General features: G+C 43.8%; 1 protein-coding gene across 2 annotated transcripts in view; it reads right to left on the reverse strand.

Annotated features, from left to right (window-relative positions):
* Positions 1 to 3,323: 3,323 nt before the first annotated feature.
* The window catches only part of TEKT3 (tektin 3), a 159,076-nt gene continuing 136,592 nt past the window's right edge, over positions 3,324 to 25,807 (reverse strand). The window contains exons 2-8 of one of the 2 annotated variants that reach the window (XM_074971055.1): positions 21,299 to 21,906; positions 20,375 to 20,458; positions 15,942 to 16,012; positions 14,650 to 14,793; positions 12,809 to 13,031; positions 7,639 to 7,793; positions 3,324 to 5,820 (exon numbers count right to left, since the gene is read on the reverse strand). In XM_074971055.1, coding sequence (XP_074827156.1) covers positions 5,604 to 5,820; positions 7,639 to 7,793; positions 12,809 to 13,031; positions 14,650 to 14,793; positions 15,942 to 16,012; positions 20,375 to 20,458; positions 21,299 to 21,877 — 1,473 coding nt within the window. In that variant the 5' untranslated portion in view covers positions 21,878 to 21,906 and the 3' untranslated portion in view covers positions 3,324 to 5,603. The remainder of the gene's footprint in view (positions 5,821 to 7,638; positions 7,794 to 12,808; positions 13,032 to 14,649; positions 14,794 to 15,941; positions 16,013 to 20,374; positions 20,459 to 21,298; positions 21,907 to 25,807) is intronic. The other variant, XM_074971054.1, reaches the window with a different exon arrangement.

Raw genomic sequence — 25,807 nt, forward strand, 5'->3', positions numbered from 1 at the left:
AGCTGATGAGCGGGGTATGTGTGTGAAAACTTCCACTGACCTCATGGGGGTCAGGATTTTGCCCAAGGAATTTAGGAATAAGTGCTAAAATTTTCAAATGTGGCTATGGTTGCCTCTCTTGCATCCGAGAGTGCTAAAGGAGTTGGCGGATGTGATTGCAGAGCCATTGGCCATTATCTTTGAAAACTCATGGCGATTGGGGGAAGTCCCGGATGACTGGAAAAAGGCTAATGGAGTGCCCATCTTTAAAAAAGGGAAGGAGGAGGATCCTGGGAACTACAGGCCAGTCAGCCTCACCTCAGTCCCTGGAAAAATCATGGAGCAGGTCCTCAAGGAATCAATTCTGAAGCACTTAGAGGAGAGGAAAGTGATCAGGAACAGTCAGCATGGATTCACCAAGGGCAAGTCATGCCTGACTAACCTAATTGCCTTCTATGATGAAATAACTGGCTCTGTGGGTGAGGGGAAAGCAGTGGACATGATGTTCCTTGACTTTAGCAAAGCTTTTGATACGGTCTCCCACAGTATTCTTGCCAGCAAGTTAAAGAAGTATGGGCTAGATTAATGGACTATAAGGTGGATAGAAAGCTGGCTAGATCATCGGGTAGGGATCAATGGCTCCATGTCTAGTTGGCAGCGGATATCAAGCGGAGTTCCCCAAGGGTCAGTCCTGGGGCCAGTTTTGTTCAATATCTTCATTAACGAGCTGGAGGATGGCTTGCATTGCATCGCATCCTCAGACGGTTTGCAGATGACACTAAACTGGGAGGAGTGATAGATCCGCTGGAAGGTAGGGATAGGATACAGAGGGACCTAGACAAATTGGAGGATTGGGCCAAAAGAAATCTGATGAAGTTCAACAAGGACAAGTGCAGAATCCTGCACTTAGGATGGAAGAATCCCATGCACTGCTACAGACTAGGGACCGAGCTGCTAGGCAGCAGTTCTGCAGAAAAGGACCTAGGGGTTACAGTGGACGAGAAGCTGGATGACAGTCAACAGTGTGCCCTTGTTGCCAAGAAGGCTAATGGCATTTTGGGCTATATAAGTAGGAGCATTGCCAGGATCATTCCCCTCTATTCGGCATTGGTGAGGCCTCATCTGGAGTACTGTATCCAGTTTTGGGCCCCACACTACAAGAAGGATGTGGAAAAATTGGAAAGAGTCCAGCGAAGGGCAACAAAAAATGATTAGGGGACTGGAGCACATGAGTTATGAGGAGTGGCTGAGGGAACAGGGATTATTTAGTCTGCAGAAGAGAAGAATGAGGGGGGATTTGATAGCTGCTTTCAACTACCTGAAAGGGGGTTCCAAAGAGGATGGATCTAGACTGTTCTCAGTGGTGGCAGATGACAGAACAAGGAGTAATGGTCTCAAGTTGCAGTGGGGGAGGTCTAGGTTGGATATTAGGAAAAACTTTTTCACTAGGAGGATGGTGAAGCACTGGAATGTGTTGCCTAGGGAGGTGGTAGAATCTCCTTCCTTAAGGGTTTTTAAGGTCAGGCTTGACAAAGCCCTAGCTGGGATGATTTAGTTGGGGATTGGTCCTGCTTTGAGCAGGGGGTTGGACTAGATGACCTCCTGAGGTCCCTTCCAACCCTGATATTCTATGATTCTATTTTTAGGTGCCCAGCTTAAGATACCTTAGAGGGAGGGACCTGATTCTCAGGAGAAGACACTCAGTACTTTCTGAATATCAGGCTCCATTATAATGTCTTGAGTTGGCACCTACAGATCAGGATAGCAAAAATCACTTGACACTTTTGAAAGTCTGAAGAAAGGCAATGCTGGCAGAACAACTTATTACAAAGGAACATATGGACACAGCACAAAACTGGTACCAGGGGAGTTCATAGCAGCTAAAAGTCTAAATGAGGTCAGCATGTCCATAGATTTATTTCTGGATCAGGAGTGGAGTCTGGCGTCTGGTGACACAGCAAGAAGATGGGAGTACAATAAACTGAGAAAGGGCAGACATGTTAGGCTAGACAGCCTTTTCTGGCTCCTAAGATGCCATGTTCTTAAAAGGAAGGTGCTGTCTCCAACAGACTCAGCCCTGAAGCTCCAAGATACAAATAAAGGGGAGGAAGCCTATTTCTAGTTTGCATGAGACCAAAGTCATGGTGCAAAAGGTTACCAAGGACAATTACTTCCTGTTTTCTGTTATGAAAGGAGAACCTGCCAAGATGCAGAGGTTATGGGATGGGATTCTGCCACAGGTTAGAGCTCTGGGACCCTGCATGGGGAACAGTGCGGGGCTCACAAGTTACAAACTATCTCCATAGTCTAGAGCAAGCAGTGTTTCTCAACTTTTTGATACCAGGGACCGGCTTGCTACCTTCCTAAACTGTGTCAAGGAGATCTCATGGATGGTCATTGAGAAACACGGGTCTAGAGAACAAAAAACATTGGTGACACTGTCTGCCTTTATCTGTGCTGTTGCCATTGAGAAGGAATCCACTAGAGGACGTTAGCACAGAATGTCCCCCTCCAAAGATGCCCTCACGCAGAGCCAGAAGCTCTGATGTGGAGATCACCCTTACTGGTGATAGATTTTGAAGTCAGAATTTTCAAAGCAATCTAAGTAACTTAGACACACAACTCCCACTGGATTTCAGTGAGATTTGGGTGCCTAACTGCTTTCATCGTCTTTGAAAATCCCCACCTAAATTAATAACCCTGAGCTTTCAAAAATGAATTGCATTACAGAGGTAGGCAATGACAACTGAAGCAATGAGCCATAAGGAGGCATCCACAAGCCACCGTATGGGAAGACATGTCCACGGTAACTTGAACAGGTTGAATAAATAGAACGAGATTGGGTGATTTTCTGTTCACGCTCAGTTTCTCGTTATAGTCTTAATAATAAGCATAAAAATGCTTCAATAGCACTTAGCTCTGTTCTGATATTTCATCAGGATCACGCAGTTAAAGTGAATAAAATACCTTATGAAGCTACCATTAAGTGAGTTAACACACATAGCACTGCATCCTGTGGATCAGGCACTAGCCTAGGACTTCAGAGATCTGAGTTTAATTCCCTGCTCTGCTCCAGACTCCCGGTATGGCCTTGGGCTAGTCATTTAGGCCCAGATTCCCAAAGGTTTTGAGGCTCCTAACTCCCATTACTTTCAAGGCTAGGTGCTCACATACCGTTGAGGATCTGTGCCTAAGTTTCCCATCTGTAACGTAGGGATAAGAGCACTTCCCTGCCACACCAGGGAGTTGTGAGGATAGAAACATAAAAGATCGTGAGGTGCCAGATAATATGGTAACAAGGAACTGATAAATACTCCATGTTTAATGATAAGATGCTGGAAAGAAAGCCATCCATACATGCTGACCCTCACTAATAACCAGGATGCTCACTGCAAGTTAGTGAATCTTGTAAATTAGCAGGTATGCAAGCAATAAATGCAACACCTAAAGCATTTTGCTCATTTATTTGACGTGTTGAATTTTAATCAAGTGTGATAAAGCTTGAAAGTACACCAGCAAATGATCCGTAGTACACTTTGTAAAAGTACTAGGCTGAAGGATAAGTACTGGGAGACCTCACTACAGCGCTCACTATTAAAGCTTTGCAGAGAAGCGTGAGAGTACTGCCTTTTCTGTTCAAGTTTTAGTGTGTGCTGGTTAGCAAGACTCTACTGTCTTTGTATTTCATTGCATCTGGCAGATGAAACCTTCATCTGGCTAAGACCTTTATGAAACTATGCACTTCATTGTTTTGTTCTTGACAGCGGAGGAAGGTTACGAGATCTTCTGAGGTTTAAAATTTGAATATTTCCTTTTGTGCCTTATTTCAGACTCCGCCAATTCTTCTACTCTTCTCTAGCATATAAGGGTGAGATACTCAGTTGCAAACTGGAACAATGGGCCCAGATGTGTCCTTGAGAAATTTTCCAGAGACTTCAGTCAGAACAAGATTGTGTTCTAAAGATGTGAGTGGATTTACTTCATACGCTGGCGTAAATCAGGAGTGAAAAGAGTTGCACCAAATATAAAGTTGGAGTGAGTAAGATCAGGATCAGGCCCAATGAATTCACATTTATCTTTAAAAAATAAAGTATAAGAAATTCAATAAGATATCACAGGGCCAAGTCCAGCCCTCCAAGCCTCATATCCATTGCTCGCTTTCACCTGACTCCCCGCTCGCTTACACCTGTGTAACTGTTGATGTTTGTGGAATCACTCCTGATTTACATCACTATGGGAAGTGTATCTGGGCTGTTGATTTCAATGGGAGTTGTACCTGCATTGGACCATACTCTTTATCGGATTCCTGATTTTAAGGTAAATGCTGTTATTTTTATTTTATTTTTGGCAGTTTAAAGGAAAACTTGATGCATCATCAGGTGACTTAAAAGCAAATATAATGTCATTATTTCAGATAGGAACCTTGGGAAACATTTTCAAAAGCATCTAAGTGATTTAGGAGCCTCAGTACAATTTTAAAAGTGATTTAGGCACATAGGGTTAGATTTTTAAAGGTATTTAGGCCTCAGAAGAGGTAGACAGGTGCCTACTGGGATTGTCAAAAGAACATGGGTGCTTAATACCTACTTAAATAATTGATTTCAATGACAGTTTGGTGCCTAATGTTCTTAGGTGCTTTTGAAAATCTCACTAGGCACCTATCAGTGTCTTTAGATGCATAATGCCTTTGAAAATCTGGTCCTTAGGATCCCAAGTCTCATTGAAAGTCAATGGAAATTGGCTCATAAGTCACTTAGGACCTTTTGAAAATGTTACCCCTACACTCGTAAAGTGTCTACTATTGTGCATATGATAGCACTCTTTAGAGCTGCAAAGCCTAGTTATCCTCAAGCAGCTATAATTAGGGTATCTCACCTATTTAAGCAGGATTATATAGAATTCTAGACAGGGAAGATAGTTTTGTAAAGTCCAGTTACTCGAGTGGATGAATGGTACACATTAGGAAGGTTCCTAGGATTCACAATAATTTGTAAAAACAACAAGGAGTCCTTGTGGCACCTTATAGACTAACACATTTATTTGGGCATAAGCTTTCGTGGGATACATTTGTTAGTCTTAGTCTCTAAGGTGCCACAAAGACTCCTCGTTGTTTTTACTGATACAGACTAACACGGCTACCGCTCTGAAACCTGTCACAATAATTTGTGTTTATCCTGCTGCATGCCTAAAAATACATCATCGATATCAACACCTAATTACTCTAATTGCAGAGTATTTTTAGTTTTACTTCTGCCTTTTTTTGCCCCACCAGAGAGAAACAAAGGAGAGAGACCCTGCAATTTTAGATTTCTAAAATTACAGGTTGAGACGACAGGAATAATTCCCACTATGGAGTGGAATTTCTCTGAGTGTCAAACAGCACCCTTTCAGATAGTCTCTGCACATTCTATGAATAAGTATAGCCACCAAGGTGGGGAGAGGAGGGGAGAGTCCCCCAAGACACAGTCTAACACAGAAAGTGATAATTTAATTCCTATTAGTGCATCCTTTAATACATGAAAATATAACCCCATATTATTAAAACACCATAGTGCCACAGAGGAAACCCCCTATATATGTGCTTTCATTAATCAGAGAAGGGGAAGCTTCAGAGCTATATTGGCCTATGCGTACCCCACCAGCCTAAGAGTGTTGGGGAAGGTCTTACGCATCCCCATGCACTTCTCCTGATCAATGAACAGTGAGTTGGCTTTGACAGCCAGGTCATGCTCCAGATTAGATTTGGTGTGGACCAACATCTGCAAGGTGTCCTCTGCATCCCTCAGCCTCTGCTGAAGACTCTGAATGGTGTCATCAATTTCATGGACTTCATTAACCAGGCTAGAAGACAACGACAAAAAAACAGAGTTAGTAGATTCTAGGATAGAAATAGTCCTATAACTTAGCTTTTGGTGCCGTTAAATACCATCTTGGTTACATTCTGAATGTATTGCATGCACATGTTTCTGACTTAAGGCTGATCCTGGATCCCATTGAAGACAATGGCAGAATTCCTTTTGCCTTCAGTGGGGGTCCTTTAACAAACAAACTGCTCTCAAACTCTAGTGACACATGGAAACATCTCACATGACAAACAGCGCCATTTAGAAAAGTGATGGAAAGCTGTGGTTTCCTGTTCTCATTTTCTTTTTCTGGGTATTTCCTTGCTTACGCACACACCAGATGCAAATGCGTGTGCGTGCGTGCGCGCGCACACGCGCGCGCACACAGTGTAAAGGGTGAAAAACAGCAGAATTTAAAAATTAAAGAAAAGAATATGAATGATGGATGAATAAAGACATTCAGGATGCCAAGAGAACAGTCAGGTGAAATAATTTTAGATACAATGACTAAATAGAGTTTACAGTTGTCTTGCAGATCTTTACATTGACTCACTGCAAAGATGCACTATTGTTAGTTATCTCAGCACACCGGCTGTATTGTAATGTACTGGGTGGCGGGTTGGGATGGTCTAGCGTTTAGGGTGTTAGTCTGGGATTTGGGAGACATCACATTCTATTCCCTGCTCAGTCACAGGCTTACTATGTGATCTTGAGCAAGTCACTTAGTTTCTCTGGGATTCTTTTTTACATCTGTACAATAGAGATAACAGCATTTCTCTAACTCACATTGTCAGGCATTTGGGAGGCTCTTTGGTTAAGTCTAAGCAGCACTATTACATGAAGGACCAGACTGAGCATGGTCCTTGCACAGATGGACCGACTAAGGGTGTCTTTGTGCACAGAACTCAGGATGGACTCAGCTCTCCTGTGGTAACTGACCAGAGCAGACACTCACTGGAGTACAGTTATATGGAATACAATGCAGTGTGGGGAGCCCTCGCTGCAGGGGGGGTGCGGCCCTGCCCATATCAGATATCTGATAAAGCCACTGAATCAAGACTGGGGGTGAAATTCTGGACCTAGTGAAGTCAAATGGCAAAACTCCCACTGACTTCATCTGAGGTTGCTATTAGGAACTGGGCTGTGGAAGCCAAAAAGCTTTAGCTGGAATATCAGTGAAAAGAGACAGGCTAGGGAGGAAGTGATAGCCAAACCTCCTGCTGAAAGGACAGATCAGGCCCCAGCAGCGCCTTTGGAGACAGACTCCAAAAGGAGGAAGACCCTAGATGCCCTCCCCAGCTCTCCTCTGGGCACTAGACTCCTTTGCAAGAGGAGGTTTAGTTTTCAAAAAGAAACAGCCAAAACACTTCCACGCGTAAAATACTATTGAAGGCCCTATCCTGTCAAGTACTGAATGTCTTCAGCTAGTGCTGAAGTCAATGGGAGTTAAGGATGTTCTGCATCTTAAAAATAGAAACATGGCCGCTCAAGAATCTTCTTTAGTGTCTCTCTTGTAAGGATGGAAACCATTAATGTTCTTCTTTGGAGGTGCAAAGGTTTGCATGAGGTTAGCACCATGCCACACAAACCCTAGGAAATTAGCTCACTTGCAATTGACTTTACTACTAACGTCAGGTTTCAGGTAAGAACATAAAAATTGAGCTGTATTAACTTCTCTTTGTCATCTTGCAAACCTGTGAATGCTCCAGTGCTCTAACAGCCTTGAACATCAGTGGAATGGCTGGTGGCTTGTAACAACCACTGCATGGAATCATGTTGCCTTAAACGAATCAGTAACCCTGAACTCCTGCCTTACCGTAACTGGGGGGAATCCCGGCACAGCTCCACGTTTGGCCGCCGTGTGCGTTCGTCCAGGCGGGTATGGGCCACCTTTAATGGTGGCCCTTTGTCTCTGATGGCTTTTCGAATGGCTGCTATCGTCATCTCTGTTTGGAAGATTTCCTGTAGCGTCTAAGATTAAACAAAACCAACATATACAAATGAATGTTGCTATTTAGAGAATAGATTTTTGTGTTTTCTCTTTTCCCCTCAAAATTCCATCACGTAGCAGGAGATCCTAAATTCAACAAGCAGCCAACATTATACCCAATACAACCTCTGTCTTTTACACTACAGCTGGCTGACAGGTTTACGTTTTGATCCATATTCACAAGCAAGGAGAAAGAGAGGGAAATGGCTTGCTGGGAGAATAATATTTACAAAGGTGGCATTGATATTGGGCTCTCTCCAATTCCCACTGACGTCACTGGCTCCCCTGCTAATGGCCAGAATGGGAGCAAGATCAGATGCACACAAAACTACAGAACTCCTGCCAACAGGGTGAGGATCTTCTTTTTAAGGCTTATCTTTAGAGAAGGAAGCAGCTTCTAGTTCTGACTGTCCTCAGGGCTGGATTAAGGTTACGAGGGGCCTAAGGCTAATGGGAGGAAACGGCCTAAGTATGAATTATATATTGCAAAAATTATGAAGTCATCAAACATTTCTTTACCTACATATTTACATATTATTTATTTATGTAAAATTAACAAGTTTATTCTACTCTCACGACACCCCATTCTTCAAACAGATACTTCTGAGTAAGAGGTAGCATGGAGGATGGAGGGTGCTACGCTGTCCTTCTCTTAGGTCTCCTTCCTCCTAGGTAGTGGAGTACTCATCTGCACAAGGATGAGCACTGCAACATCCCCATCCTGCTCACCACTTCCAACCTTGTGCTTCTACCCTAAGCTCTCCACATGGCACAGTGCAAAGCCAAGCCCTACAGGTGTTTCCCCAAGCTATGGACTCTACACATATCCTATCTCACTCTGACTGCAGTCTGGGAGGCAGCCAGCTTTTATTGTGTAAAAGAAAACCACTCAGGTGTGAAATCCAGTGAAGTAGAGGAAACAGTAGTGGGAAAATTACATTTTAGGTTGTCTTGTTCTGAAAGCTGCCTCCCAGCGTTGCACTGGCTGAGGACAATGAATTACTGTTTTCACACTGAACCCAAATATTATTTGTGGGATGATACCCAGTTTGTGTAGTTAATTGCCAGTGATTCACCACATCAGGCCATTCTGTCCCCAAGCTCTTCCACAATTAGAATCATAGAATAGAATCATAGGACTGGAAGGGACCTCAAGAGGTCATTTACTCCAGTCCCCTGCACTCATGGCAGGACTAAGTATTATCTATTCTAGAATGTGTGATCAGCAGCTCTGACAGGAGGTTTTTTAAGCAAGAGTTCTGTGTGCACCAGCCCCCTACATCTGATGAAGAGAGCTGTAGCTCACGAAAGCTTATGCTCAAATAAATTTGTTAGTCTCTAAAGTGCCACCAGTACTCCTTTTCTTTTTGCGGATACAGACTAACACGGCTGCTACTCTGAAGCCCCCTACAGTTTGCATTTGTTTGTTTTAAGCTTTCTGTAAGTAAAAGGTAACAGCTAGAAGGGATTCAGATCTTTAGATGGTTGCCAGCCCAGTCAGAATATTTAGCACTTCTGTACTATGTTGGCTCTTCAAAATCACTGTACAAACACTAAACAAACATAATCTAAAGTTTGAATGACTAGGAGTTGACAAAACAGAGCTATTCCCTGTTGTGTTCTCTGCCCCCCTGAACAAAAAGACTTCACTGAAAAGCAGCATCTTAAAAGAACCGTTAAGGATCTTTTTTCCTTAAAGTGCTCAGAGTTTAGGGGAGGAAAGTGAGATTCTGCTTATAGCAGGTATAAAAAAGCAGAAGGGACCAAAATCTATTCTTGTGAGAAAATCTGTTCTCCCTGAAGTCAATAAGACTCCACAGGTGTCACTGTCAGCAGGAATTGGCCTGTGTTCTCATTCCCATCTCAAATCACATTCCATACCCAACACTTTCCACTTGGGAAGAAGTTAGTTTGAGTTGGGGCAGAAAAATGAAGACTAACTTCAGGTTTATTTAGCTTTAAGTTTTTGGAATGAAACTCAAAAGAAATCAAATGTGAGGTACTTTTATGATGGACTGAGCTGTTAGAGAACCAGCAAATGGACAGAACCTGCCTTTAGCCTATTCAGCCAGTCTTTCTATCATAGCCTGCTAAGAAGTGGATTTAAAATCTTTGAGGGAGGGGGAGGGAGACACCCACAACATTGTGTGCTGAGCTTCCTCCAGTGCTTTTGCAACCCCTTAAAAGTACAAAGATGCGTTGGCCTGTGGAACTAGGCTGAGCATGAGGGAAGAACTTGGTTGCCAGTACAGAAAAATACATCAAAGAAAAAAATTGGATTTCTTTGATTTTTAGTACAGTTCAATACAGTATTGAACACAGTGCATCATACATCTGAAGCCCCTTGATGGAAGGTACTGTAAAAGTTAAAGTGCTGATATCCAGAATGGGATGTTTTGTTTTGTTTTTCCTACAAATGTGTGGGAATTCATTCCTTATACATGGGAGGGACAATAATTCTGGCTGGACAATGCTAGCTCAAACTACACCCATGGTCGGCACGGGTTCCCGTGGTAACTGGATTTTTAGTGTCCGGTCACCAGTGTTAACCAGATACCTGGCAGTGTTCCTGCAGCGCAGGGAGACACAGCAGGCTGCCGGCTGAGCTCCTTCCAAGCCACAGGGGGCTGCTTTGCCTTTCCTGCTGGCAGAGGAGTGCTCCATCAGGGCTACAAGAGCAAGCTCGCTCCTCCTCACCCGGCCTGGCCGCACCCCCTGCCTGACCAGTAGGACCTAAAGAATAGGAGGGCCTAAGGCTATATCCTTATTCGCCTAATGGTTAATCCGGCCCTCCTCCCTAGTGGAGATGCCAGCGGAAACTAGGTTTTGGAATACAGCAGTAGGTCTACTGGACTCTGGGTGCCTAAGGCTACTTGTTTCTTGTCCACCAGCAGAAACCAAGAAGGACTATAAAAGGATTCTACTCATAGGCGTAGTCTGGCTTCTATATTTGCGGGGGGGGGGGCAGAGATCCAGTCAAACTAATGGGGCCGCACGAGGGGGGGCAAATTCTGTGCCTGCCTGAGGCTTGCAGTTGCGGGGCCAATGCCCACCCTATCCCTACCCCAAACTATGCCCATGGTTCTACTGGAGCCTGCTGGACTTTCCACTGGCCTGATTTCAAGAACCATTCCAGGGACAAGGATCGTTCAGATGGAGCATGGCAAAATTATACCTCCCATCGCTAGCTAATCTCCCTGCTTCCCAGTGAGCATTCACCCCGAGCAAGAGCAGATGTCAGTGGGAGGCAGCTTTGGGTTCCCCTGGGAACGCCATAGGGGTTCTGCCATGAAAGCGTACAAAGGCAGCGCACTGAATCCATGCCAGAGGCCCTAGCCATGGTCACACCCCTGCCAGCACCATCACTTTTGGGGCTGTGCTCATCCTCTGCGGGCTTCCTGGAAAAAGAGAGACTGTGGTAGCACGATGCTGCCTTAATCTCCCTTTCAGGGAACTTTATGCCCCTCGGGGCTCCCAGCCAGGTCTCTGATGGCAGAAGTCAGCACAGACGAGTGGTCCCCAAATGTTTTCAGTGGCGCCCCAACCCCCCCCAAACACACCTGGTCCATGCTCACCTGGAGCCGCAGTCGGGGGCTGGGAGCAGGGCCAGAGCCAGGGCCATGGCTGGGGCTTGGGTCGAGGCTAGAGGCGGGGCTGGGGCACTCCTTCCCCACACCCCATGGGGGCTGAACCGAGTCCTGCCACCCCGTGAACGTTCTTCTGCAACCCCCTGGGGGGGCTGCACCTCAAAGTTTGGGGACCAATGGCATAGACCCTGAGCTGAATGGAGCCATGGGTATTTGGCCACTATTTAGAAAGTCATCCCTGCTGTAACTCCACTGAAGTCCATCACATCACAAGGATGAATTTAGCTCAGTGGACATAATGCTGCTGTCTCTTGGATCTTAAAATGAAGCATTACTAAGATCTCTTGGTGCTGTCATCTTGTCAACGAAAGTTTTATAAGGAGCCCTCTATACAATTAACATTTAAAATTAGCTTTTGCCATGAAAGTGGAATAGCCAGGCTGAAATACGGTCCCATCAACCATCAGAGTTTAGAGCCTGATCCAGCTTTGATTAAGTTCAGTGGAAGACTCCCATTGACTTCAGTAGCCATTGGATCAGGCCCTTCATGAGCATGTCCCTGGAAATAACTTTCCCACATGATCTACCTGTATCAGACAAGATGTCCCTTTACCCTACTCTCAGTTTATTCTCCACTTGATTCAAAACACCAAAAACATCCTTGGTATTCGAAGAAATTTCTGCTGTGAATGTGAAGCACCAATATTAAAGGCAACCCTTTCAGGGGAAGAAGGGGTTCTATGAAATGTTACAAAGGCATCCAGTTGATGGACCTAAGTACAGAAATTAGAAAGTTTATGAAGTTGTTGGATTGCTGGCTAATTGGGAGAAACAAACAGGCAATTTTATTAGCTAAAAAATCACAGTGGCTTTTTCAGCTTCTCAAGAAATGACAAGAACTAACAAACAATTTAACAAATACATACGAAAATGCTACTTCAGACAAAATACAATGTTGTTCAGTAGTTCTGGTCAAAAATTTCCAAATTTCAAGTTTTCAATTAAATATTTTGTCAAAATTTTGCATTTCAACCAAAAAAAAAAAAAGGCAACAAATAAATACATTCAACATTTTTGTGAAATGTTTCCCCCCATTTTTTGACCAGCTCTATTGTGAAGTTAAAGAATCTAATCTGTGGCTCCAATTTATAAGCAACAACCTTGAGGAAAATCTAGAAAGTTCAGATTTAGGTTAGATATTAGGAAAACAGCACTGACTATATAGATAGTTAAGCACTGGAACAGGTTACTAGGGAGGTTGTGGAATCCCCATCATCAGTTTTTTTAAAGAACAGGTTAGGCTAACACCTGTCAGGGATGGTGTAGGTTTACTTAATTCTCCCTCAACACAGAGGGGATGGTTTAGATGACTTCTTAAATCTCTTCCAGCCCTACTGTTCTACGATTACCTTAGCCAGATGTGTCTGGATCTTATTTTTGGCATCCGCTGTCTCAGAGATGCGATTAGTGAACGCGACGTTCCCTCTGTTGAACTGGTTCCACATCTCATTTGCAGTCACAACCAGCAAGTTTTCAATATCATCCCTCAGTTTGGAGGAGGCAGCTCGTTCACTCTGGGAGCGTAGAATATTATCATCTGTAAACTTGGCCCAGGACTCTGGCACAGAGATCCTTGGAAAAACAAAACCAGAGGCATGCAACAGCATAATGTAGCTGAGGCTGACTACAGGCAACTGCATATCCTATTAGGGAGGAAGTTGGATTAAAAAATTATCCTTGCTGGAATCTGTGATCCTGACTCTGACGCATAAAAATTAGAATATCCGGATACAGTATATTCAATAACACTGATCATTCAGAAAAATATAAAGTCTGCCATATTCATGAAAACAGCTCTGACATGTTATGCAGGCTCCATGTACATAGTCTTAAATGGTGACTTTTGGATCATGTTAAAGATTTTAATAAAACCACGTATTTCTAAACAGTTTGAGTATGTTCAAGCTTCAGGGGACAAAAGTTATAATCAACTCACTCCAGCCGGTAAGATTTATAGCAACGTCACACTGAATAAATAGTACATGTAGTTCGTCCTAGTCATTTCTATTTATTCAGAGTGAAATCCATCCCTGTACAAAGGGCCAGAACAAGGCTGATGCAACCCTTAAATCCCAGGTAAGCCCCATTTCAGACATGCCAGCCTGCTGCACATCTCATCCACCTTCTGTGAATTTGATCAGCTTTGGGCTTCATTCATTTTCGTCGTTATTCTGTTGCACCTCCAAATTCCTCTGGCCCCAGTAGGGAGGTAATTAATCAACATTTAAAGATTAAAAAATCTATTCCAGCCCACGAAGTACATGTGTGCAAGTGAACATTAAATATACTCCTTTAGCCCTCCACCCGCTATGGTAAAACCACCCACGTACTGATTTATATCCTCATTCATTCACTGCAGGGCCAAGGCTGACTAATGAAGAGCAGAACTGTATCTCAAGATCAATGCTCTTCCTTTCACTTCGTTCCCATTTTGTTTATATTATGCCCATTACCAGGTCTTCTTTGGGCAGCAATCAAAACCAACAGTCATTGTCTAAGTGAAGGTTGCAATTCAGATTTAGTGTGCTATAGATCAATGCTGACTTATATAGATATAAAATATATATAAAAATATTTGAAAAATAAATGTGAAGTTTAACAACTGCATCACAGACCAATAGCTAATACATGCATGTTAAACCCAACAATGTCACTTTAAATTAAGGCTGAGATTTTTTCAAAGCCGCCCAAGGGATTTGGACGCAGAATCACATTAATTTTACTCAGTTGAGTTTATAAATCACTTAGGCAGCTTTGGTATTCTCAGCCTGAGTGTCTCAAATTAGGCTTTAGATGAACTTTACTCTTCCTTTCTTCTTCTGTCTGCTGCCTCCGTTCTACCTCTCCCGTGCTCAAACTCGCAATCTCCCTCCTTTATCATACAGGAAGACTTATATCCTGCCCACACTGTAATCTTTTGGTTACAGTGCACTCAACAGAGTCATTATACACTTAACAGACTGTACAGTTTCCACTGATTGTTAAAACATGTGCGCTAAAATGACACGTGGCTGTGGTCTGTGTGTATTGGGGGAGGGCACGTAGCAGTCCATAATAAAGGGAAAGCTGACCTCTCCTGAGAGAACCATCTCAGTAGTTTTGGCCAAAGGTCTGGATCATGCAGGTAGAACTTTTTCTATCCAATCCCGTGTCCCAAACAGCTTGAACATAATTCTCAAGATGTACTTACGTAGCATCAACCCGCTCCACTCCTCTGTAGTAACTGATGCCATCAGAAGTGTTCCTTAGATGGTGACACTTGTCATCGATCCGGTGAGCTGTTTGCTTATCACTGAGGTCTTTCTCCAGCTCGTGCTGGGCTGCCCTGTCGGATCTGTAACATCAGAAAAACCATTATTGCAGAGTAAATAAAAATGAGCATAACAGGCCACATCTCCAGCTCTGGGCAGTCCCCTTCTGCACTACTCCAACTAGGCAAAGGGGACTTAAAGCTGCTCTAATGGGCCCGAGAGATGATGAGGGGGCAGAGCTGATGTAACAGACCCTAATGGACAAATCCATGGAGTAGCCCTGCAGGTGCTTAACACCAGAGGCCAGTTCAATTCCCAGCTAGCCCGAGAACTGGGGGGAAACAGAAGAGCGGTTCAGAGGTACCTTTACTTATCCCATCATCCCACCTGACGTCAAGCACAAGATTGCTAGTATTTACTTCGCATAAGAATATAAATTCAAAAGAAATGGGAAGAGTTTACTATTTCTGAATGACCCGAACAGGAAGAACATGCCTGTGAGAAGGGGATATAATGACACCTTCCACTTTTGTAGCACCTTTCATCTGCTCATCTCTAAGCACCATACAAACATGGATCAATTCAAGCCACATGAGACCCCTGTGAGCGAGATAAGTGCTATCCCTATCTTCAGGTGAGGAAAATGAGGCATAAGATCACATAGCACCTCAGTGGTAGAGCAAGGAGTAAGAACCAAGTCTCTTGACTCCTAGTAAAGTTCTTTAATCGTTAGATGATGATACTTCCTGTAATAAATGTATGTATGTAATAAATGAAGGAATGATCTGGTAGCTTCAAAATATCCCTGGCCTGTTTCATGTATCCCTTTAGAAGGGCATTTCAGTCCAGATGGTCTAAAGATCACAGCTTCCATTTACGCACCAAAACAAATGGCCAGATTTCCAAGAGAGCTCAGCACTTTGGGTGAATGAGCTCTTTTGGAAACCTTGCCCTAGGTCCACAGCAAATATTTCTTACCCATGGTGGAGTATCTCTCTAAGTGAAGCTACTCTTATTAAAAAACAACACTGCATCATACCCTTTGGGTCTACACCAACTTGTTCAACAATTAGATCAAATTTAAACAAGAGCTGAGCAATTGTTAAGTGTGCGAGACATTTCTCCCCCATAACCTGTATTTTTTGAGGGGGGAGGGGATTTGCTGAGGTATTTACATTAGAAATTAGAATATAATGCTACTAAGAAAAGTTGAGGTGAAACTCTTCCTTACGCAAGCTGGGCTATCGCCTTATCCAGGTGGCGTTTCATCCTCTCCTGACACGACTTGATGACGTCAACTTCCTGGTCAATTGACAAAAATCAAAATTCCGTCAATGTCCTTGCTTATGAATTCAGGTAACTTTCATTCCGAGACTCACCCTCATGCTCCTATGTGGCCTCTTTGAACTCGAGGTTTAGAAATGCAGCAGTAACCCCGTGCTGTGTGCCTGCTACTCCTTACTTCCCAAGTGAGCGTGCAGGAAGTGTGGAAGGAGTAAGCAAAGCCTTGGCTTCATCCCTCCCACACACTGTGCAGTGCAGCTGAGCCAGCACAATAGATGCGCAGTGATGAGGAAGTAACTTTAGTCCTGTTCTTGGCTCTGCCCTGACTTGCGGTGTGAATTTAGGCAGTCACTGCTTGGGCCCAGTAAGAAATTCCTGCCCCGCTAGAGCAAGCTGGGTGCAGGGAGGAGCAATTGCATCCTTGGGCGGCTCCTGGTATGCGGCAGCTATGCACTGCCCCTGATCCAGGTCAGGTTGTTGTTCACAGTCGAGCCCGACATGAAATGCCTTTGTTCACACACAATGAAACACACACTCTGCATGGATATAGCACCTTCCAGCTGAGGATCTTAAAGGACTTTGCAGATGTTCCTTATGCATGTGAATTGTGGCTAGTCTTTATGTGATAGGTAAGGTGAGGGAAGGAATAAGGTGCCCCCCCACATACTTGGGGGGCCTGCATAAGGGCTACTACTAAGTTACCCCCAGTCAGGGGACAATTCACTGATAAGGGGGTAGAAAAGTGCAGAGGGGGCAGGGAACAGATGGAACCATGGCTCCATCCCCCACTGTGTACAGGCCAATATATTGCACTCCTCATGGGGTATTGCAGTTACCCCCACCAGCATAACTGAGGAGCTCTGACCAGCATCAGACTCCTGGTGGGCTTGTCTTCATTACAGTTGTGTTAAAACATGACCATGAGGAGTCAGACTAGCTAATATGATGCTGAGCACAGCTTTGCGGTCAGTGTTGACAAGTTACACTCAGCATCCTGCCCGCTAATCTGGAGTATACCCTAATGAAGGCAAGGCCTAGATAGAATGTCACCCAATGCTTCCCCTTTTAATTTACATGAGTTTACTCAGGCCGACCGTTCATCTGATCACCCTCTACACACTGGGGTTTGAATTTCACATTAGTCCCATGGATTTCCAACCACTGTACCCTACTTGCTGTCTTTGGCAACTGATCTAATTTTCATCATTGTACTTGGGTGCAAGGCATTTATTATGTACCTCCCTACCACATGGCAGGGATAGCTAATTCTACGATGACAGAAGCACGCTCCCATGTTTCCAGCTGAACATGCCACAATGATACATAGCTATTCACAGTCTGAAATCAGAAAGGTATTTTCTTTGAAGTCACAAGCCACTTGGTCACTTGTTCCTCAGTGAATGTCAACTTATATAGGCAAATAATACACAGACATACTCAGGGCTGGCTCCAGCGTTTTTGCTGCCCCAAGGGGCAAAAAAACCCAAAAAACTTGCCGCTGAACGGGGAGGCGGAATCCTGCCCGCCAAACACGAAAGCAGAGTGATGGTGCGGCCGCCAAATTGCCGCTGGCAACCAAAGAAGAGTCATGTCCCTGCCACCAAATTGCTGCCGAATGCGAAACGCATTGTGATGGAGCGGCCACCGAATTCCCGCCGCCGCCGCCGCGGGCGGATTGCCTCCCCAAAGCCTGACGTCCTGCTGCCCCTTTACATTTGCTGCCCCAGGCACCTGCTTGGTTCACTGGTGCCTGGAGTCGCCCCTGGACATACTGTATCTGGGGAATGCCTTCATCATAAGGAAACAACACATTCCTAACAGAGAGAATCACATTGAAAATGTAACCACTGAATAGCTGTGTCCCCTTATAGTGCATTGGAATGGGAAGTAGCTCTTTAAATAGTTTGTAACACCTTTAGTGGTGCTCTCTGCGTTTCAGAAGCCACCAGCACCCTGCCAGAGCAGCAGTGTATGTGTACTGCTAGGCTTTGTATGTTGATGGATGTTTATTAAACATAATTATGTGCACCCCACTGGGTTCCTTTATATTATATTTGTGGTGTAAAAATCAAACGACAACAATTGCAATGAAGGTGGAATCCTAATCCAAAAGTTCAGTGAAATAGGGAGCGATTGCAGAGGCCTCATGAAACTGAAACTGCAGCCTCAGGTACTGCAAGTGAACTGCTCATTGAGAGAATTTTTTTTCACATGAGTCAGGTCCCCAAAAGTCATGAGCTTGTATTAAAAAAAATTGAGATTCAGTTCTTTTTATTATTATCTTCTGGGTTCTGAGGCTTGAGATGCACAGTTGGCTCATGTTTTCCAGCTTTCCTCCATTACCATGAGGGCTCAGAACTTGTTTTGAAAAACGATGAAATTTTAGATTCAAACCTAATCACCTGCCTCTAGGTGCTGGGGCTTTCAGAAACATAGCAAATATTGTGAGCCTCCTGCAAAATCACAAGAGTTGGCAACAAAGGCCCCTCTTCTCCTTTCACCGAGTTAAAGGCAATAGCATAAGTTAGAAAGAATTTCCATTATTTGTATTGCAGTAGCACCTAGGAGCCCTAGTACAGGACCCCATTGTGCTAGGTGCTGTACAAACACTGAACAAGATGGTTTCTGCCCCAAGGGGTTTACAATCTAAGTATAAGCCAAGAGAGACAGACATCTCTCTCTAATATCTTAGGACTGACATGGCTACAACTACACTACATTGGACCTCCTACAGTATGTCATGGTGCAGCTACCTCATGTGTCTCTCCAGAAGCCGATTACCCACTTTTCCTGTGACAGACAGACCGACCTTCTCTGCGTGCTGGGTCCTGGCCTCCTGTGAGCTTCTTTATTTAATGGACAGTGGGGGACAAATGCGCAAGCTTTCTAAAGAAGTTCCACTTGCAGGTAGAGACCAGCCCTGGAAGATTTCAACCCCAAAGATGAAAGTCTTTGAGTAACTAGAGCAAGTGGGTTACAACAGGAACTAATCTGCAACCTTGACTACAGCAGTTCTTAGTGGAGTACCTTCTACCCTCCTTATCAGACTGATAGTTAGAGTTTCATCTTTATGATGTATTTAGTCTCTGTTCTGTTATCTGAAGGAAAATGTCTTGTATAACTGACTTGGTATGTTAAATGTAATATTATGAGTGGGTGGGGGCCAACATAAAGAAGCCTTGTCATCCAACCTCATCAGGTATCTGAATTAAAATGGTTGGTTAAATGTTTTGGTGCCTCAGTGTTAGTGCTGAAGGTGCTCAGAAATTGTACAACAGGATGGATGGACGGATAGAGGGGTGTGTAAGAAGAGAGATAGGATAGAGCAAGCCTGATCTAAAGCCTACTGCAGTTGCAGCGAATGTGAGTTTATTGATTTTAGTTAGTATGTTTTATGCTTCGCTTAACAGGTAGTTAGTGCTGCTGGATCAGCCCCTCCCACGATAAAGCCTTCAGGAAAGGAGCTGTCCTATTGTCATTTGTGCTGGAATGCGCCTTGATGCCTGCCCCGAAACCTGGAAGATCCCCAGCACTCTGTGGGAGGTCAGACTATCCACATAGAGGCTCCATTCCTCTAAGCTGGCACTGCACTGCCAGTTGCCCCTTGCCTTGCTAGTACAGCCACATTATCAGAGATTCTCTCTGGAAGTGGCTGGCCCCACGCAGCCCCTTAAAGGAGGATCATCATCAAGGAATGGGCCTCAGGCTGAATCCTCTTTCCTTACATCCAGAGGTGAAAGTAAGCTGGCACCGTATGGTATGGCATACCGGCAAGAGCCAGTACACAGTTGACCATACCTGCAGGGGGCAGCTTCCTCAGGCCGGTGATTTAAAAGAGCCCTGGCCCCTGAAATTGCCGCCAAAGCCCCGCTGCTGGAGCCCTGGGGTAGCGGCGGCGGCAGGGAACCCCAGGGCTCCAGCAGTGATATAAAAGCTCCGGATATTTAAAGACCCTGCCTCTTCCGGTTGAGGCACCATCCCTTCTGGTTGAGCCCCGCCTCACTCAGGACCCCGGCCCTGTGTACCGGTAAGTCCCTTAAGTTACTTTCACGCCTTCTTATATCAGCTCTGCACAGAGCTGATGTGTTTCCCAGCCCAGCCCCTGAGTGGATCTCCTCCGTGGAGTTGGAGGAAAGGGTAGATAGTGCTGCAGAGGCAGCTGAACCCCACCATTCCATATGGGAAGGCTGATGACTGCATGGAGTGGGTCCCCTCCATGAGTGGATCTTGGGGACAAGATCTGGACCTAGTAAGTATAAGGACAAATTATGAGGACATAGGTCATGTGTTAAAGTACAACACTGGGTACTGTTGGTCAGCACGGAGCTGTCTTTGCAGTTAAGTGCCCCATTCCCTAGTTAGGCTGTTACATAAACTTACTGTCAACAGCTGTTTTTCCACATCATCATGGACTAGGTCGATTCCCATCCTCTTCTCTCGATGAAGTAAGCACTCTTGGGCTACCTGTTTGGTAAATAAATATAGCTGTCAACTATAAGATGACCAATAAAGTTACACCAGAGAACTCTGGAAATGTTCCAATTGCTTAACGTTCATGCTGTTCAAAGCTAGATGTTTATCACACTGCAATATTCAGTAGTGGCAGTAAATCTTTGCACTTAGAATGGGAATTTTTCCTTTGGAACATATCTTCTCTGGGGTGTCATGAGAAAATGTCATATGTGGAGAAGGGTCATCTTTTAAGACATGCAAGCCATGCCAATACAAAAGTACCTATTTGCCATATGCTGGTGTGTTACTGATAATAAACAGCCAAGCTAAAATATCCAAGTGATCAAAACATAAAGGAGCACATACATCCCTTTTCAGAGTAGCAGCCGTGTTAGTCTGTATTCGCAAAAAGAAAAGGAGGACTTGTGGCACCTTAGAGACTAACAAATTTATTTGAGCATAAGCTTTCGTGAGCTACAGCTCACTTCATCGGATGCATTCAGTGGAAAAATACAGTGTAGCACCAGTTGAACTCAGAGATGAATTTAGCCTGATCTGAGCCTTGCAATAAAACATGTAAATTGTGACCTTAATTAGGATTTTTGATGTAGCGCATGAGAAAATATTTAGTTAAGTAAATACTGTTCCTAAGTGCTCAACAGGCATTGGATAGGAAATGTATCAGATGTCAAGGGCTTTGTTTATCTCCAGCTTGGCTAAGGGCCTCTTAATAAAAGACATTCAGCCATAACGGAGCTCAAATGAAACTTAATTAGACATTTGAATGGCTGCAGATGGGGAACTGATAGGCTATAATACATCACAGCATTTATCAATGAAACTGATACTTACCTGGAGAGGACCTTCTGTTTCAGCTAAGGCCCTTTCCAATCGTTTCTTCATGTCTGTAAGAGCATTGGTCTCCCCAATCATTTCATCTATCTCGTGGTTGAGCTCTGATTTCCAAAATGCTATATCATTGACCCGTTCTCCCAGATTTTTGGTAGTGTCTGTTTGGGTTTTCCTTGTTTGCTGATCTTTGTCCTGGATCATGCGGGATGTGTCCACTCTTAGCCTCTCTGCGTTGTGCCGGGATGTCTCTGACTCTTTGTAATTGGTCAGGTTGGATCTGTACCAGTCATCAGGGGTATACCTGGTGAAAAGCGCTGTTCTATTGGAAACAAAGGGAAGCATCTTGCTTTGGGTTAGCCCTTGGGAGCTTTTGGAGAAGGGAGCCAAAGTAGGAGTGATGGCTGCTACTTTATAATAAGTGCTGGGTCGCCACGGAAGGCTCAAGCTATGGGTCAAAGAGTAGTGAGGGAAATGGTTCTTATAGTTCGATGCCATGGTGCTGATAGCTGGTAGGAAGTTAGTTGGTGTTGGTCTTGGGTGGGCATAAGTTGCCGTTAAAGTAGAGCCTACAAGCTCCATGATGGAAAACTGCTATTCGCTTTTACTTCCTGCATAAAACAAACACAAAAAGACAACAGAGAATGATCTCATTTAGCAAAGTCCCACTTAGACGTAACAACACCTCTTCCATAAACACATGCAACTCATAATAAAAACACCAACGTGTACAATAGTTGAGTAGCAAAAAGACAGGCCTAAAACTCTCGAAAGCAAAGCCCTATCTCACAGTGCTCCATATATTTGGATACAGGAGGACTGAAATTTCCTAGGCCTGTTCTACAGCAAAAAGTTAGCTTGAACCAGCTACGCCACTCAGGGGTGTGAAAAATCCACCCCCCTGAGTGATGTAGTTAAGCCAACTTAACCCCCAGTGTAGATAGTGCTAGGTCAGGAGAAGAATTCTTCCATCAGCCTAGCTATCACCTCTTCGGGAAGTGGATTACCTACTCTGATAAGAAAACTGCTTGCACTGGCGTAGGTAGTGTTTACACTGAAGCGCTACAGCAACACAGCATCTGAAGTGTAGACGAGTACTTAGTTATTGCTCAGTGTCACTTATTGAATTGAAGCAAAGGCCATATTGTGCCATGACTTTTTAAGCAGAACACCCTACTGAGGAGAATAGAAAGTTCAGCTTAAAAACTGATGGCATTACACACTCCCAAATCTTTACTACTGTCCATAATGCAGAGGTAACAGAAGTGCAGAAGCAAGAGCTGTATTTCATTCTGCCTCATTTATCATCAATAGGTCCTGATTCTGCAAACCCTTACATATTATTATTGCCCTGGTATCTAGGAGCCGCAGTCATGGGACCAGGACCCGTTGTGCTGGGAGTTGTACAAAACACAGAACAAAAGGACAGTCCCATCCCCAAAGAACTCACAATTTAATTATAAGAGAGGAGACAACTGGAGGATACAGATACAGATTGGGGAGCCAAGGAAACAATGCGTTTTATTTTACTTATCTGAGTAACCCCATTAAAATCAATAGGGCTACTCAGATACTTTAAATTAAGCATACACATAAGTGTTTGCAGGATTGGGGCCACAGGGACAAACCCACACATTTGGTTTTCAGTAGAAGCAGTCTCTTCCTCATATCTGCCCAGGGTGTACAGGGCAGAAACTGCACATAACTCCTAGTTCCAACATCTGCAATAATGAGCAACAATATACCAAGCAGAAAGAACATAAGCTCCACTTTCAGAACCTAAATGCAGTGTTGCTAAGGTGGAGCAAGGCAAGCAAACATCTTTTTTTGACTTGCAAGGAGGGAAAATTTGATGTCAAAGTCACCAACGTAGAATAAATATTCTTGAAAAGAGAAAAAAGAATAATTACCTGAAGGTCAGACTTTTCACTCTTAACCATTGTTACACTTCAAAAGTCATTTCAATAAACTTTCCCTCACTGTCACCCTGGAGTGAATGACCCCACAGGAGGGTTTTCCAGGGGGTGGGGTGGGGGGAACGGGGGGGAGGGAAGGGAGAGGGGGAATTTTGTTTCAAGTAATTGCATACTGTACTGTGTTTGCTATTGTTCTTTTCACTTTGAGGTCATTAGCTAATTGTGTGTCAGTAATACAATACTCATGGCACTCAAAAGGTAAATATTTACTTGCATACAATACCCATAATCCATTCACAAACACACTGAGGGGTATGTTGTGCTGATAGGGAATTCTCTTATGGTTACAAGAGTTGATTGCTGGTTTAAATAAAAGGGATTTTTGGCTGCCCTAGAAAGATAGTAGCAGCTCCTGTAGTTGGAGCAACGGTCTGCAGGAAGATGATGGACAATACTATCGACAAAGCTACAATATTCGTAGGAATTCAAGATAGAAAATGTGTTCTCCAAAATTTGTTCCTTACAGTTAAATAAAAACCCTTCACATATTAAACCTGTTCCAATATTCATATTGTACAAACATCAATACGTTTATTTTTTGATGTATTTGTATTGGGTAACTCCTAGGAGCCCTGTAACGGCCCCTTGTGGGAGGTGCTGTACAAACACGGAACAAACGGACAGTCGCTGTCCTAAGGGATTTATAATCTAAGGGTACGTCTTCACTACAGCTGCTACAGTGGCACAGCTACGCCACTGCAGCGCCGCGGCATAGACACTTCCTACAGCAACAGAAGGCGGTAGCTAGGTTGATGGAAGAATCCTTCTTTTGACCTAGCTGCGTCTACACGGGGGTAGCTCAACCTAACCATGCTGCTCAACATGCACCATTTTTCACAGGCCTGAACAACATGGCTAAGTCAATCTCATTTTTAGGAGTATACCAGGCCTAAACAGTAAAGGTCCTGATTCAGGAAAGGGTCCCTGCTCAGGAATGGTGCTTAGCCTGAAGCATGCACTTAAATCCTATTGAAGTCAATGGGACTTAAGCACTTACTTCATGTTAAGCATGTGCTTAAGTGCTTTCCTGAACAGGGATAGATATAAGCACCTACTGAGGTGTTTTTCTGAGTCAGGACCAAAGAGGAAAAGAGATGTGATGTAGCTGTATTTTCATTCTAATGATCCTGCACTGATACAATGCCTATTATCCACATGGATCCTAAACCACTGTACAAAGTGAATAGCCCTATGTGCAAGCCACACACACTACACAGATCTACCCACCAATGAAGTGGAGCCATCTCTAGGGAGTGAAGATTAGTAGCTATTTAACAATGCACCACAATGGAGGGTTTGTCCACATGGGGAAATGACTTTATTCCTTAAAAAGTGGAGTCATACCAGAATAATGTCACTTCTATTTCAGAATAGAGTGTCCAGGCAGGGAGTTATACTGGCATAGCTATAGCAGTATAATTGTTCCACTACACCTACGCTGGCCAATTTCCCCATGAGAGAGACTGGTTTATATTTAAAGTTCTAAACCTCTGTGGAGGGAGGGTTTCTTGAGTTTTAGTCACCTCAGCAACAACGGAAGAAAACCTGTTCCTTCCCAGGAGCAAAACCAATAAATCCTGATGATTTATAACTGACATTCCTAGAAGGGACTAGAAAGGAGGCACACAACATGCTTGAAGCAGCAGACTAAGAAAAAATATAATGTCTTAATATATTTAGCAAATGACAATGCACATCAGAAAAAAAAATATAGAGGAGTGAGGGGGTCAAAATAGGGGCCACTGAGTGCCACAAAATAGATAGCTTACAGACCTGATTCAGATCCAACGTACACTATTTTACATCAGGAGTAACACCATTGAATTCACTGGACCAGACCCTCTTCTAGCCCTTTGATTTCAATGGAGCTATGATGATTTTAAACCAGCTGAGGATCTGGCCAAGTGAAATTATGCAGATGTAAAAAGTGTGAGATCAGAATCAGGCAACATGGAAGGAAAGCCACATGAAAGTCTAGGCTGCTGCTATACTAACCAATAATAAACATCTATAACTCATCTTTGGGGTGCTCAAACAAATGTTGCTTTAGCAGAGCAAAGTATTATTATTACTAATGAACGATTCCTAATATAAATGATATGGAACATAATACTGCAAATGATCATGCCAACCAATGAAAACTAGTGAGGTCATGGAAGGAGAAAAGGACATTCTCTGAGGCCAGGAAACTATTAAACTTCAGAGTTGGGAACAGAACATTTGGGCTGGAAGAGGAAGGCAGGAAGCCACATGCAGGTCTGGAAGCTGCTATAGATCCAGGAAATGCTGTACATGTTTTCAAATGTCTGGAAAGCAGACTAGGTGACTTAATAAGTCTTTTCCATCTCTAGCTTCTATGAGAGTGCTTTGACGTGCTCAGTGAACAGTGCTTGAGAAGTGTGAAGTGTTATTAATAGCAATAATAAATAGCAGGTAACTTAGCAAATGCTAATACAAACCACAGAAAAAGAGAGAGATGAGTAAGAGGAGGTACATGAGATGAGTATGTTCCCTGCATCTGTGAAATTATTAAACT

This window comes from Natator depressus, chromosome 14, assembly GCF_965152275.1.
Source record: "Natator depressus isolate rNatDep1 chromosome 14, rNatDep2.hap1, whole genome shotgun sequence".
Classification (NCBI taxonomy): Eukaryota; Metazoa; Chordata; order Testudines; family Cheloniidae; genus Natator; species Natator depressus.